Below are 14,154 nucleotides of genomic sequence, written 5' to 3'. Positions count from 1 at the left end.
TAAGCATGATGATTTGTTCGACTTTTTAAAATCTGGCAGTGATGACGATGAAGAATACATTTTCGTTATCCTCTAAGAATCTTTTACAGATGGCACCCCACAATTCACTCCAAGCAGATGGGAAATTAGGCACTGTTGAGTTTATAAGGTTAAATAGGTTTGTTCTTTTTTTTCTCAGTAATAATTTGAGCAAGGTGAGTTTTGCGTGTTGATACAGTGTTGTTCTGCACACAACAACTTGCTTCTGGCTTAATGGAAGCTACATAAGATGCTTTGTAGAGTTTTTGGAACCATTATTCAAAACCATCTTACTCGGATATTTTACAAATCAATCAAAAGTAAAGAATCAACCCAGAGTGGAAAATCTGAGAAGTTGAGGAGTGTACGTTGTTTGCTCTCAATATAGGGGCTATTCTATGCAAAACCTTTTATGAAAAATCACCTTAATGATTTCATACCATAAAATTCCATAATCGGAGCTCTTACCGACAACTTTATTTGAAATATTAAGGTTTTCTTTGGATAATAGTACGAGTATTTCGGTTGTTAACATATTTTACAATATTTTACAATAATGGTATTTAAAGTTAAACCTTCCATTATTGAATCGTAACCAATATAATCAATCACAGTCAAACCACCCTTTTATGGAAATTGTTCCTTGAAAAAAAAATGTTGACAGTGAAGCAGCAGGTGACACCACAATCTCATGCGACAATACTCGATTTTTCGTTTGTGGAGAAGGTAGAAGAAGAGTGGCTGTGTTCTTCCTGTTCTCTGCCATTGTCTGATCCTGTTTTCCATACTATTTGTGAAAATATGTTTTGTTTAGCATGTGCCAAGTCCCTTTCAACTTGTCCTAAATGTCATGATGCCAATTTTCAAACTAAACCTGCTCCGAAAAACATTAAAAACTACATTGACAAGCTGATGGTAGTTTGTAGTTATTGCAATAAAGAAGAAGCTAGAGGGAGAATTCTAGAACATTTGGAAGAATGTTCAACAAGGAAGACAATTTTGGAAGAAATTGAACGAAAGCAAAAAGAAGCAGTTGAGGAGGCAGAAAAGAAACAAGTTGAAGAAGAACAATCCGAAGATGAGTTTGAAGATGACGATGATGACGAAATGGAACTGGATCCAATATATTTCAATATTGGTGGTCAACTAATAATGACCAATAAGAAATATTTCACCTCCACAAAAAGAGAGGACGAAACCAATCTATTCATCAAATTATTGAAAGGTGAAAGAACCAATATCTTTACCGAAAAGAATGGTTCCTTCTTTGTTGATTGTGATCCAACAGTATTCAAGCACCTATTGGAATGGTTCAAGTTTGGCAATATCATTGCAAGTAGTGATTTATCACCAACTTTGAAGCAACAATTGATTTCTGCTTGTAAGGTTTTCAAGTTGAAGAATTATTGGAAGGAATTGAAGAAAATTCCAATCAATAGTACACTTGGTCAATTATTTAACAATCACATGAATTCCAAATACTTTAGAAATATGAAATTCAGTGGAATGGAAATTGCATTAATTACATTCTCCTATCATTATGATTTCATTAATTGTGACTTTTCCAAAACTACATTTAGAAATGTGAGATTTGAGAATTGTTTGATTGATAAGGCAAACTTTGCAGGTGCTAAAATGATTTCATGTCGAGTTCAACTTCAATTCAATCAATCAAATAATATTGAAAGTTGCAGGTTTGTGAATTGTACTCTTGATGGATCGTTCTTTACTGGTGTAAAGAGTTTGCAATGCAAAGAATGTACTCTCAATGTATGCACATTTTCTGATATGGACATGAGACATTTCGATTTTTCGAATACAATTAAGGGAAGTACATTGAAAAAGTGTCAAATTAATCTTTCCAAAATTTCCCCTGATTTACTTAACTCTCTTACAATTCAAGGTATAGAAGTCAAACACAGTCAGATTGGATCTCTATTCGAAACCAATTTAAATTTGGCGTATTGCTTTACTGAATGCATATTTTCAGATTTCACATTTGAAAATTGTCATTTAGAAAACTTGAAAAACAACAAGTTTAAGGACTGCAAATTGTTGAATATTGGATTTTCAGATTGTTCCTTCCAAACCAAATTTGAAAATTGTGAAATCATATGTGTGGAATTTTGGAGATGCTCTTTCGATAGAGAATTCGTATTTCCCGAATCTCAATTGTATGACATTACCTTCACCGAATGTTCCTTCCATTCCATTAACTTTGAAAATTATCAATTCAAGAACTTGCTATTCGACAAGTGCAAATTTCTTGACTCGAACTTGAAAAAGTGCAACTTTTCCACATGTAAATTGAGAATGTGTGATTTTGCCAATTCCAATTTCGAACAAGCCATTTTCAATGCCGATAATGATACCTTTGATTGTAATTCTGAAAAATTCAAGAACATTTTTTTCAACTCAAATATTATTCCAAATTCTAGAATGTTCAATGAGATTAATGTTCATACCAAATCTCGTATTAAGCCCACTCTACTCTACAGAGGTTCAAGAGATGGTTTCAAGGCATCAAAATTCCATGAACTTTGTGATAATAAGGGACCTACTCTTACAATTATTCAGTCAGATTTTGGACATATTTTTGGAGGATTCACAATGCAAAGTTGGGCTAACACTGGTGTAGAATACGTCTCTGATACTTCAGCTTTCATCTTTAAAATATTTCAAAAAGTGACTAGCAATGGAATGGTATATATTTTTAACAAGTTCAATATCAAGCCAGGTCAACACAGATTTGCTATTTCTGCAAAAGCTTCTTATTTACCAATATTTGGAGGTGGAAATGACTTTTGCATTGCTGATAATTGCAATGAAAATCTCAATTCTTATTCGAAATTTGGACACACGTATTACCTTCCAGATACGGGCAATTATAGTTCAAAGTCTATTTCGAAATATTTGGCTGGATGTGCTAATTTTAGAGTTTTAGAAATTGAAGTATTCCAAATTACACAATAATTGTCAAATACTATTTAAACACTTTGAGATATTAACAAATAACTGTTGAATAACTCAAATTTGGCGCCAAAATTTAATAAAAAACAAATTCAAAAAAAAATGAAAAGATCCTCCCCTTCTGAAAATGATCATCACTCGTCTTCTGCCGATTCCTCATCTACCACCGAAAGCAAGAAGCCAAAGCTGACGGAGGCTGACAATAAATTATTAAATCTCGGAGTGGGTGCTACCAAGAGACAAGTTTCCGAAGAGCAGAAAAAGAAACTCTTTCAAGGATTTGCTCTTTTGGGAAAGCCATCAGCAGTAGCGAATAAGAAAAAGATTGCCAATCAGGAAAGAGAATTGGATGTTAAATTGATCAAGAATATTCCTATTGATTATACTTTGAAAACATTTATAACTTTCAAGTCATCGGCGAATTTTATTTGGACGAATAATATTAGTGGAAATTCTAAAGTTGTGGGATTGTCCAGTTTTGTAACTGGTAACTCTACTAGTAATGTTGTAACGAATACGAGATTTTCACAAAGTTTTAGTCAGAGTCCAATGACTCCTTCACCAATTCATCAAGAACCGCAAACCTCAAGTGAATTCTTCAAAGGCCTTCTCTATCATATTTATCCTTCATCTCTTTTACCTCACTCTATGTATTCCAAAATAAGAGAATTACCTAACTATAACAGAGAAAATTTGGAAAATTTGTCAGATGTTTATGAGACTTTTGATAAGAATTTACAAAGATTAGATATCGAGTTTTTAAATGAGAGGTATAATTGTTGGTGTGAGGCATTAATTTCAGTTTTCACATCCTTCATTGAAGGTCTATGCCCTTACTTTTACCTCCTTCCAGATTATGGCCAGAAAAGTTCCTTCATCTTTTTAAACGAATCTGCCTTTTCATCAAAAGCCAAAAGGTGTATCGTCTCTCAGCCAAGTTCGGATTTAATTAGTAGATTGAAAGCTGAGGACATTGAATTTAGTGAACATTCTGTGAATAAGCCAGAGATGAGAACTGAGGCAGATAACGTCATGTTGGCATCCAGACCAGAGGAAATCAGCAATCAGTATAGGTACTTGGTTATTATTGGACGAAGCAATCTTCACTCACTAATTGACTTTTTGGGAAATTATCATTTGAGATTTTTAGATTATGATGTTCCTCAAATAATCAGTCCACATATTTTCATTAATTCCACCTTGAAAAAATGTAAATTATTCCCAAGAACAAATAACGAGAATGGCAATAACAAACCTTACTCACTGGAGGTCAGTGGCGGATACATCCTCCCACACAGTTTTTTGGATGTATGTGAATCGGTAAGCAAGATGAATCCAGATTTTATTTGCTCAGTGAAAGATTTCAAGGATGAAACTGGAAGATTGAACGAGTATCAAGGAAGAGAAATACCCACACCTCTCTCATCACAAGGAAGTGGTGGTCAAATTTTCCAATTTTCTTCCTCGAGTGTAGCACAATATGGAGAATCTGAGGAATTACAAGGTCACTCCATAAGAACAATTACCAGCTCTGCCAATAATTCATTTACTGTCAAACTAAAAAAGATTTAATTTATTCCTTACTGAATATCATCTTGCTTCCTCTTCTCTAGCATTTCATTGTACATTTGAAATAGTTTTAACATTTCTTCCAGCTTCTCCTCAACAATATCTCCTGTTACGTAGTGCTCAATATATGTACCAACAATGAACACATCTGCATGTTTAATTGATGTGATCAAATTCTTATTCGTCACACCAGAAGCTATTCCTAAAGGATTACATTTGACTAGCTCTGTAAACTTTTTCAGTTTTTCCTCCTTAATTTGCATTCCAGTTGCTTCACCTGATGTGAGAATAACATCCACATAGCTGCTAGCAATATCAATTACTTTTTTCAAATCTTTGATAACAGTCCTCTGATATTTAAATGCAATTCCACCAAAGTACAATCCTTTGAAATTCATACTCCCCAATTGATCCTGAATGAATTCTGCAATATTCTGGAATTCACTCTCCTCAGTAATCATGGCACTATCCAACCACAATCCATCAAAATCCAAATCAGCAATCTTCAGAAATAATTCCCTAATAGAAATACCCAAAATATTAATACCAAGCCACTTGTCTGGAAATTCCCTTCTAACACTTTTAATAGCATCGATCAAGATGTCAGCCGAGCAATTATTATTGATGAGAAAGAGACCATCTACGTGATGATCGTAGAGTAATTTTGCATTCTTTAGAGCATGAGCAACATCCCAAACGTGGACTACAGGTAGGAAAACCTTTTTCTTTTTAAAAACTTGATAAAACTTGTCAATCTTCTTCTCCGATTTAAAGTGTGCTCCTCTGTTATTGAAAAAGAATTGAGATGATTGGAAAGAACAATTTTCACAACACTTGTATGATTTTTGATTTTGATGAGAACAACTTGGACAAGTCCATTCCGAAACTTGTACTGGCCAATCATCAGTATCTGAGAATTTATCAAGTTTGATCAAAGTTGAGGATGGTGAAGGTATTTGCTTGTGCATTTTTGTTTTATAAAGAAATAAATTGAATTATTTAATCCCATTCATTATCTTAGCAATTATACACAGTATCTGGATCAAATTCAAAAGAATGTGAAGTAGTATTCAAGACATACTTGTCAAATTTGGTTGATGTGTCCAGAACTCGGTATCTACATAGTCTTGATCGAACTTCCTTTCTGAAAACATTTTCTGGCCTAAAGTTGGTACTTGCAGCCACTTTACAATCCAAGCACTCGAGTCTGAATGTAAATGGAGGTAAACTGATTTGAGAAATTGCACAATGGTTGTGAGCACATTCCTTAACCTTAGTTTTCATATTTTCAGTCTTCTTTTTAGAAAGCTTTTCAATCAAGAAGCTTCTAACATGTTGCTTCAATAGCTCTGCCTCTTCTTGTACACTTTCAATCTCCTCCTCAATGGCCAAATAAATCTTTCCAAATATTCTCTTCATTTTAGAGTCTGGTTCTTGCATAATAGTATTCTTAATTGTTTGTAATTTTTGAGGAGTTAACTTGGCTTTTCCAATAAAATCCTGAATCAAGTAAGCAAAAACTCCAGTATTATCGATATTCTTTACAATTTTTCCCATCTCTTTCTTATCATTTTCATTGTTATTAAAGAAATCTCTTTTCAATATTTCTCCATAACAATTATAGGAATGAATCAATCCACATGTGAATTTATTCACTACGGAGCATCTTAATAAATCTCTCAAAGGAAGAAACTCCAATACTATAAACCACAAATACTCAATATCATATATTAGTTCAAATTCAGCTCTTTTGGTTCGCTTTTTCGATTTTTCTTTTTCTTTTAGTGATCGGAAGAGTAGTGGTTGATTTCTTTCATTAATGATTCTGTGTTTTTCGTAATCTTTAACTAGCGAATCATCTCCCAACAAATCGAATTGGTTTTTGGACATTTTTTTTCCGAGGTGTAATACAATTTGGTACGGTTATTAATAACTCAAAGCACTAAGGATAATGTTCAAATCCCACAATTATTAATACTGCATTATTAAACTTGAACCTTAGCTGTACAAAAAAGGGAAATGATAAAAAGAATAATGATATCACTTCAAAGAAAGTACCCTTGGCTCAATTGGAAGAGCATCGGCCTACGGAGCCGGGGGTTGTGGGTTCGAGTCCCACAGGGTATAAATTTTACTAATTTTTTGCTATCCTTAATCTGCTAAAAGCATTTCAAATAATTTTCCATTTCAATATTACATACAGATTAATACGAAACTAAAGGTTTATTATATGGTACAATTCATTGGAAAATAAGTTACAGAGCCTTATTGTTTCAAATCTTCTTTTCTTTGAACACTTCTTGGTTCGGTAATGAGTGATTTTTCAAAGAGTTTCTTTTCTTCAACCATTTCATGATTTTCGAAAGTATTCTTGAGTAATTCTTGAATTTGGTGCACTTGTTGAATATTGTAAGGTGGATTCTTGTACTGCATAACTTCAGAAATAGTATTGGCAACCAATTGTCTCTTCTTCCAGTTAATTAAACTTCTTTGAGTCTTTGGATGTTTGATCACATCTGGATTACCATCTTCAATCATGGTCAAATCGGTCAAATAAATACCCAAATAAATATTCAAAGGTGGTTTAGCTTCTTGCTTAATGTAGGTACGGTATCTCTTGGAGCTTGAATCGTTGGACATGACAGCAATGGCATCAGTAAAGTCCTTCTTGGTTCCTTCGTCGATTTCACCTATGGCATACTTCAAACGGAAGACACCTGAACTTGAGTAGACAGAGTTGAGGGCCATCAATGAATTAAAGTTATTGAGTCTGAACATGGCTACAGCAATTTTCATGAGTTTGGTCAATTTGGCCTTTCTTTCTCTCAATGAATCTTCGGTAATAATTTGACATGAGAACCAATTGGAAAGTTTGTTGAAAAATTCACTACTGAGTAAAACGTGCTTGGAACGATGTCTGAGTTTTGGTTTAGACCAAGAGCAATTCAACAATTCGTGAGCTTCAATGTTACGATACAAGTTGTGATCCATGAATGTAATTTGTTTGGCCAATTCTTCTTCCTTAATGTCCCAAATGGAAAGCTTTGGTGAAAAGACATTTCTTGGTACGTCAGGTGCTTGGGATTGTTCACTGAAAACCAAGGCAGTTTCTCTGTTTCTGGAGGCCAATTTTTGAGCGAGTTTTTGTTTGAGTTTTTCACCCATCTTGGCCAACTTTCTATATTTCAAGAGGAAATCTTCAATGAAAACAATAAAATCACGAATCATGTTTTCGTTCCAATCCAAGGAAAAGTATTCTTCAATCCACTTGTTGAAAATAACACCAGTTCTCAATTGAATTTGTACCTTTTCGCTTTCTGGAATAGATTTTGGAACTCTATATCTTTGACAAAGCTTTTGAAGTAAAATTTCAGGAACTGTGAAAGAACGATAAGTGACAAGGAAGCACTGAATGAATTTACCATCAGCACTTGTACTTGTCAATTTTTCAATAAGTTTGTTCAATGTAGCACCTCTCAAGTCATGACCATCCACATATTCTGCATCTTCCTCTGCATGACTAATTTCAGCCCACAATGGTTTCTTCATGTCATCAACGTAATCTTCATCAAAGTGATGATAAATACTTGAAGTTTGAATCTCTACATCAGCTTCCAAATCGACCAAATCTGATTGTGGCATTGCGTATGGCTTTTCAATATCTTTAATACCAAGACTGAGGAGTGTAGTAACGAGTGTATCCTTATTGGCATTCTTTTCTGATCTGAAGCCGTTATATCTGATACCTGTTTCTTCTTCCATAGTTTGAATAGTCTTATAAAGTCCACGTTGAGCAAAATGTTGATAGATCAATTGGAGAAGAGCTTCACGTGAGAGAACTTCTCTATTTTCAACAGTACCCAAAATGCTAGAATAATCCAAAATACTCTTCTTTCCTTCTTCGTTCAAAACACCAGCACTATCAGTTGCATTTCCTGCCATATCCATCAATTTCAATAAATTTGTGGTACTTCCACCAGAAATTGAAGTTGTGGATGAAATTAAATTACTAACAGAATCTCTTGATCCACTCTCATTCATTGAATTTAATAAAGTCATATTCACACTTCCGCCAATATTATGATCACTTCCATTTCTTTGTAAATTTGTGGAAATTCTTGGAGAATTTTGATCGGTCAAATTTCCAGATGATGAAGAGGCCTTCTTTCTAAAACTTGAACTAGCTCTCAGACCACCACCAACGCTTGGAACTTGAGTCAGAGCAGTACAATTAGAAGGGTGTTTACTGAGAGGACGCATTCTTTCCATCAAAGCCAAAGCAGTTGGATTTCTCTTCAATGCACGAGCCAACCACTGTTCTCTATCCATCAATGGATTTGAAACTTCCGACTGACTAATCAGTGATTTTTCAACTTGTCCCTGTATATGTTTAGTAACTCTCTTCAATTCATGATTGTGAAGTTTATCTTGATGTTGTGGTTTACATTTCTCAACTTTAGGATTCGTCTCACTCATAAATTGTTTCAGAGTTTGTGAGTCGGTTGTGAAATTAGAAGTTGAGGAATTTAAATTTGGTGGCAAGGGAATATTCAGAGTTAGGTATCCCTTGGCGATAGCTTCCTCTCTATAGTCCATCAATTGTTGAACAATTTGTTCAGTGAGAACAGTTTGTGGATCATTGGAATCTTCAGAGTTTAGAATAGAGGAAGAGAGGAGTGGTTTTTGTACTTCGATAGGTACTTTGACGGTTTTTAAATTTAATTCTTGTTGTTGCTGTTGCTGCTGAGCGGAGTCTTGTGGTTGATGAATTACCATTTTTTATTATAATTTTGGATTGTTGACAGGTGTAAAAACCATTGGGCTACAGTCAAGGCTGATAATCGAACAATATTGAAAAAAGAATCAATGTTGCCAAGAACTAATACAATAGAAATATTTACAGAATCAATTACACAAAATTGTTAAACAAATTATTCATAAATATGTTTAACATGTTTGTAAATTGATGATTGTTCCTTAAAACCAATATCAATCAAATTTTGTTCCAATTCAGTCCTCTTAATTGAGCTGGCAATCTTTTTTCTTTCTGATTCTTCGTTTTTCAAAGATAAATTAATAAACCACAAGACATAGGTAATAATTACTCTTCTCTCTTCAGCACTTGCTAATAATTGGCCTGTAACTTGATAAATTGATTGTAGCATATCAAATTCATGTCCATCTCTCTTTGGAGGTTGTATAATATTAGGAGTTTGATGAGAACTTAATTCTGCTCCACCTCCTTTTCGAATAAATTCATTAAATTAAATCCGCATTATCATCATCATAAAGTGTTTCATAATTTTATAATAATTATTAATTCTCCACGTACCAGCAGACATATCTTCATCAACATCATCCTCCTCACTTTCTTCATCATTTCGTAATGTGGTAACATCTGTATTGGCATTTGTAGAATTTGCCGTAGCATTCAATAATGGATCCGAAGTTGTTGATGATTCAAGTGTATTGTGTTGATGCGAATTTTCATCATCCTCTTCAAAACTAAATAAATAGGTATATAAAGCTCCTTCGGGATCTAAATCATCCACAGAAATCCCAATCGAACGATAGAAACGATTTCCATATAGTACAAATTTTGGTAGATCATCACTACTCTCGTTACTTATCGTACTCATATTGTTGCTGTGTTGTGATGGATAGAAAATATATTACACTCGGAGTAAGATGCGATATTGTTTTTTAATTTTCAAAAATAAAAAGAAATTTGAATAGACATTTCAGGTTCTAATTTAGAAGACAATACAAGTGAATTGAAATGGTTTTGAAAAGGGTCAAAATGCTGAGTTTCATTGTATTGGTTTATTTGATTTTATCCTAGTAATTCGATATATATTTTGAAATTTTGTGGATTATTGATCTTTTTGGAGAGTAATGGAAGAAATATCATGTTTGGAGAGGTGGGATTTCATGTTGGATTCAAAATCTTTGGTTCCACAGATAATGATTGGACATCCTGAGGTGGAGTTTTGTCTGAGTTTTTCGATATTGTGAAGATTTTCTGAGAGAGCTTCCCATGGTTTCTTATCACCCTTATTCATGATGGTGGTTACTTCTAATTTTCCTTGGAATGGAATCTTTAAATCATCCAAACTTTGTCTCAAGAGATAATTTGATTTTGATACAATATAATAGAGATGAATCTTTGGTTGATTACTCTTATTTCCTTGGGAGTTGACCAAAATTTCAGACATTAATTGAAAAGATGGAGAAATTCCATGTTCCACATCCTGAGCTACCAATGTAATTGATGGACTCTTATTTTCCTTTTTATCATATTGAAATTCCGATTCAAAAGGTCCTTGAATTCCAAAACTCATTCCTGTTTTTGATTTAAATAAATCTGGTTGTTCCTTCTTGCTCACCAAAATATCCAAAAATCCAACAGTATCACATGCATTAATCGGATAAAACTCTTGTACATATTTTGTGCTATTCTCATCATTATTTCTCGGATCCAAAATATTTACTTTAGAAATTGTCTTGTTTAAATTTAATCTCAATGGCTCTCCTTGCTTTGAAAGTACAAATCTAACAAGTTTTGAATCCTCATCAAGTGGTATTATTTGTCCAATTGGATAATTAGTAAAATCAGAAGGTGAAAGAGACTCGGAAATTTTTTGTATCTGCTGAGGAGAGGTAAGGTCTTTCATCTTACTCTCCGATTCAAATCTCTTGTTTTGCATCCACATAGTGGCTCCCAGACCTCCAACCAGGAAAACCATCGTTCCCAAACTTAGATTCTTGACGATTTTGCTCATTTTTTTTTAATTTTAATATTTAAATTATTTATTTAATTTAATATTTAGAAAATAATGTCCTTTGTGTTTATTTAACATTTATTGTCATTCCGAAACATCTCCTTCAAGATGAAATTAGTTCATGTTCAATATTAAAAAACAAAAATGTTTATTTAAAAAATTCAAAAAAAATCATCAAAGGCTATTTATTGGTGTTGCTGTTGTTGTTTTAAAATCAATCATCATCATCGGATTAATTACATTGGATTTTATGGCCAATATTGAATTTACAAACGACTCATCACTAATTAAATCATCAGGTGCTGATTCGGAATTTAGAAAGAATAATACCTATCGTAAATTTGTTACCACTCAGACTGCTTTGGAGGAGATAAATAAGGTTTCGAATTGGTTTGAACAGGATAGAATTGATTATCATACTTTAAGATTTAAAGACGCTTTGGAAAAACAAATTAAAACCAATACGAATAATAGAGAAAATACTATTTTAACTTTATTGGATATTATTAGATTGAAATATATATTTCCATACTCGAGATTATTGTCACTTTTTACCTATTTCTACATTTTAACTATTAAAAACTTATTCAAATGAGAAAACCTAAAACAAATAAGAAAAAGACCAAGTCTAAGAATAATAAGGATTCGTTTTGCTATGATCCAAATCTACCAATTGACCAAGTATTGAAGAATCTGTTCCAGAAAAATTCTGAAAACTTTACACATGACTTTGTATCATATAGAATATTTATTGTACAACCAGAATTGACATCAAGATTTAAGGATGAAACAAAAACGATTGAAGATTTTAATGAAGAATTATTCTTTGAGAAATCATGCGAGATTCATAACTTCCTCAAAGAAAGAATTCCCGAAAATTATGTTTGGCAAGGTGATATGTTCAATATTACATTTGTTTCTCCTCCAGAGCAATTAGAAGATTGCACCGAGGAAATGTTTCTCAGAAATAATCAACCTGTTTATCCATACATTTGTGGAAGAGTTAATTTTTCAGAGACCAACATTGATGAATGGTTCATTACCTATCTTCTTGTTGAGCTCTCTAAGAATTTCAAAGATCAAGTAGTGGTACAAATTTCTGACCAAGATGGTGAATTCCTTCTAATTGAAGCAGCTGATTACATTGCAGAATGGATGAATGACGAACCCGAATTGACAACCAATAGAGTTTTTATTTATAATGGAAAATTACATATTCTGCCTGACCAGCCAGAAACTCCTTCCTATTCATATTATGAAGTATTTCCAATTAGCAAACCAATACAAAATATCCACAAGGCAGTAGAAATGGTTTTCAGAGAATCCAAATACTGTCAAAGTGAAGACTCTATTCAAAATTGCATTTCAACTCGACTTTCTTCATTCCCAAAGGAAGCAGTAGAGTTTGGTTCTCAAAAAATAGCTTGTTACCTTCCTTTAGATGTGATTAGACTTCTCGATAAGCACCCTCAGATTGTATCCAAGTGTATTTATTACTTGACACGTAAAAACACTGTCACTGAGAAATTCCTAAAATCATTTTCGAGATTTTTACCAACTGAGCCATCATCAGATAATGGTTCACTAAGAGATTATTTCACATACTATTCTGTCAATGTAAATAGATGTCAATATGTACAATTAATATCGAGTAGAATAGACGTGAATGATGTTCCAAAACTTGCTTCAATCTACAGACCTAGCAATAAGAGAACAGACAAACAAGAAAAAGCATACGAACTTGGGTTCAAGATATTATGTGGACTGGAAATGTACTATCATGCGGAAAAACCAATCGATATTTTTGATTCCTTTGAAGATTATGTGGATCATCTCTACGATCATGGATACTTTGGTTTGGAAATGAGTGGCACTGATAAGTTCAATAATCTTGTGACCAAATCAAAAACATACTATGATGAGTTTGGAAAGACAGCAAATTGTTATTTCATTGAGCAAGCTTTAATGGAAGGTTCTACCTTGTCAATGAAAGAAATCAAACAGAGAAAGTTAATAGTTGACACTGATGATTGGCTTGACTCTGCCAATGAAGAGATGGAGAAGTATTTCTCTCAGAAGGGATTTTCAGAAAGTGGAGAAGGAGAACAAGATATAGAAAAGAAAGCCAAAGATATGATGGATAAAGTGAAATCATTTATTGAGGAGGAAGAATCAAATATTGGAGGTGTAAAAACCAAATCAAAACATAAGACAAGTAAGGATGATTGGTCATTCATATCCTCATCATCAACTGCACCAAACGATCAATCTCGTTTAGACAATTTTCTTAAGGAAACATTTGGGAAATATCCTATTGAGGAGTTGATAGAAAAGTTTAACATAGAAGAGGAAGTAGACGAAGATGAGGACATTGACGATAACGAAAATGATGATGACGATTGGGAAGACGAAGAAACAATTGATCCAGAAATGGAAGACCTAATGCAAAAAATGGATGATGAATTATATCAATTCGGTGACACTCAACAAAGATCGGAAATTACAGATGCTAATGTGATGAAGAATCTTCTCAGATCCTTACAAGCTCAAGGATCAGAATATGGACCAACCTCAGTTCTTTTACAACATTTAGGGCTAGATGTTCCTTATTTTGATGATGAAATAGATGAGGAATAAACTTTCTAATTTACTGATTATTTACATATAAGTTAGTGAAACTAAACATTGATTAATGCTTATTATGTGGTTATATTAACATCCACAACCTCCAGCTGGTTTTCCAGTATTTTTTTCTTCGTCTTCTGCAGGGTTAATTGGTTTAACAATTTCACCTCGTGGTGACCAAGACCAGATC

The 14,154-nt window shown here is 33.4% G+C and overlaps 8 protein-coding genes and 1 non-coding gene across 9 annotated transcripts; 4 read left to right on the top strand and 5 right to left on the bottom strand.

Annotated features, from left to right (window-relative positions):
- Positions 1 to 672: 672 nt before the first annotated feature.
- NAEGRDRAFT_81165 (TLDc domain-containing protein) lies at positions 673 to 3,091 on the top strand (the record flags this gene model as incomplete). The annotated part of the gene is made up of 1 exon (XM_002672613.1): positions 673 to 3,091. One exon carries the CDS (start codon positions 673 to 675, stop codon positions 2,989 to 2,991), a length of 2,319 nt encoding a protein of 772 aa, XP_002672659.1. The 3' UTR covers positions 2,992 to 3,091.
- NAEGRDRAFT_72269 (uncharacterized protein) lies at positions 3,091 to 3,874 on the top strand (the record flags this gene model as incomplete). The annotated part of the gene is made up of 2 exons (XM_002672612.1): positions 3,091 to 3,789; positions 3,812 to 3,874. The coding sequence occupies 2 exons, from the start codon at positions 3,091 to 3,093 to the stop codon at positions 3,872 to 3,874; spliced, it is 762 nt and encodes a 253-aa protein (XP_002672658.1).
- Positions 3,875 to 4,568: 694 nt separating this feature from the next.
- NAEGRDRAFT_72268 (uncharacterized protein) lies at positions 4,569 to 5,525 on the bottom strand (the record flags this gene model as incomplete). The annotated part of the gene is made up of 1 exon (XM_002672546.1): positions 4,569 to 5,525. The coding sequence occupies one exon, from the start codon at positions 5,523 to 5,525 to the stop codon at positions 4,569 to 4,571; it is 957 nt and encodes a 318-aa protein (XP_002672592.1).
- Positions 5,526 to 5,574: 49 nt separating this feature from the next.
- NAEGRDRAFT_72267 (uncharacterized protein) lies at positions 5,575 to 6,447 on the bottom strand (the record flags this gene model as incomplete). The annotated part of the gene is made up of 1 exon (XM_002672545.1): positions 5,575 to 6,447. One exon carries the CDS (start codon positions 6,445 to 6,447, stop codon positions 5,575 to 5,577), a length of 873 nt encoding a protein of 290 aa, XP_002672591.1.
- Positions 6,448 to 6,611: 164 nt separating this feature from the next.
- NAEGRDRAFT_t578 lies at positions 6,612 to 6,684 on the top strand. Its single transcript has one exon. It is a non-coding gene; the product is annotated as a tRNA-Arg (tRNA).
- Positions 6,685 to 6,761: 77 nt separating this feature from the next.
- Positions 6,762 to 9,307, bottom strand: NAEGRDRAFT_81164 (aimless RasGEF-like protein). Its single transcript, XM_002672544.1, has one exon. The coding sequence runs from the start codon at positions 9,151 to 9,153 to the stop codon at positions 6,823 to 6,825; it is 2,331 nt and encodes a 776-aa protein (XP_002672590.1). The 5' UTR covers positions 9,154 to 9,307; the 3' UTR covers positions 6,762 to 6,822.
- Positions 9,308 to 9,488: 181 nt separating this feature from the next.
- Positions 9,489 to 10,196, bottom strand: NAEGRDRAFT_72265 (uncharacterized protein; the record flags this gene model as incomplete). Its single annotated transcript, XM_002672543.1, has 2 exons — positions 9,489 to 9,799; positions 9,890 to 10,196. The coding sequence occupies 2 exons, from the start codon at positions 10,194 to 10,196 to the stop codon at positions 9,489 to 9,491; spliced, it is 618 nt and encodes a 205-aa protein (XP_002672589.1).
- A 234-nt stretch (positions 10,197 to 10,430) lies between these two features.
- On the bottom strand, positions 10,431 to 11,303 carry NAEGRDRAFT_52098 (uncharacterized protein; the record flags this gene model as incomplete). The annotated part of the gene is made up of 1 exon (XM_002672542.1): positions 10,431 to 11,303. The coding sequence occupies one exon, from the start codon at positions 11,301 to 11,303 to the stop codon at positions 10,431 to 10,433; it is 873 nt and encodes a 290-aa protein (XP_002672588.1).
- Positions 11,304 to 11,930: 627 nt separating this feature from the next.
- On the top strand, positions 11,931 to 13,976 carry NAEGRDRAFT_52097 (uncharacterized protein; the record flags this gene model as incomplete). Its single annotated transcript, XM_002672611.1, has 1 exon — positions 11,931 to 13,976. One exon carries the CDS (start codon positions 11,931 to 11,933, stop codon positions 13,974 to 13,976), a length of 2,046 nt encoding a protein of 681 aa, XP_002672657.1.
- Between the last annotated feature and the right edge of the window lie 178 nt (positions 13,977 to 14,154).

The sequence above is a fragment of the Naegleria gruberi genome (genome assembly GCF_000004985.1).
Source record: "Naegleria gruberi genomic scaffold NAEGRscaffold_52, whole genome shotgun sequence".
Classification (NCBI taxonomy): Eukaryota; Heterolobosea; class Eutetramitea; order Acrasida; family Naegleriidae; genus Naegleria; species Naegleria gruberi.
Note: the sequence above shows the minus strand (reverse complement) of the source record. Positions and strands in the feature narration are given on the sequence as shown.

Bases quoted from the DNA above. Each gene is read 5' to 3' on its own strand.
- NAEGRDRAFT_81164 (XM_002672544.1), bottom strand. From the start codon at position 9,153: ATGGACTATAGAGAGGAAGCTATCGCCAAGGGATACCTAACTCTGAAT.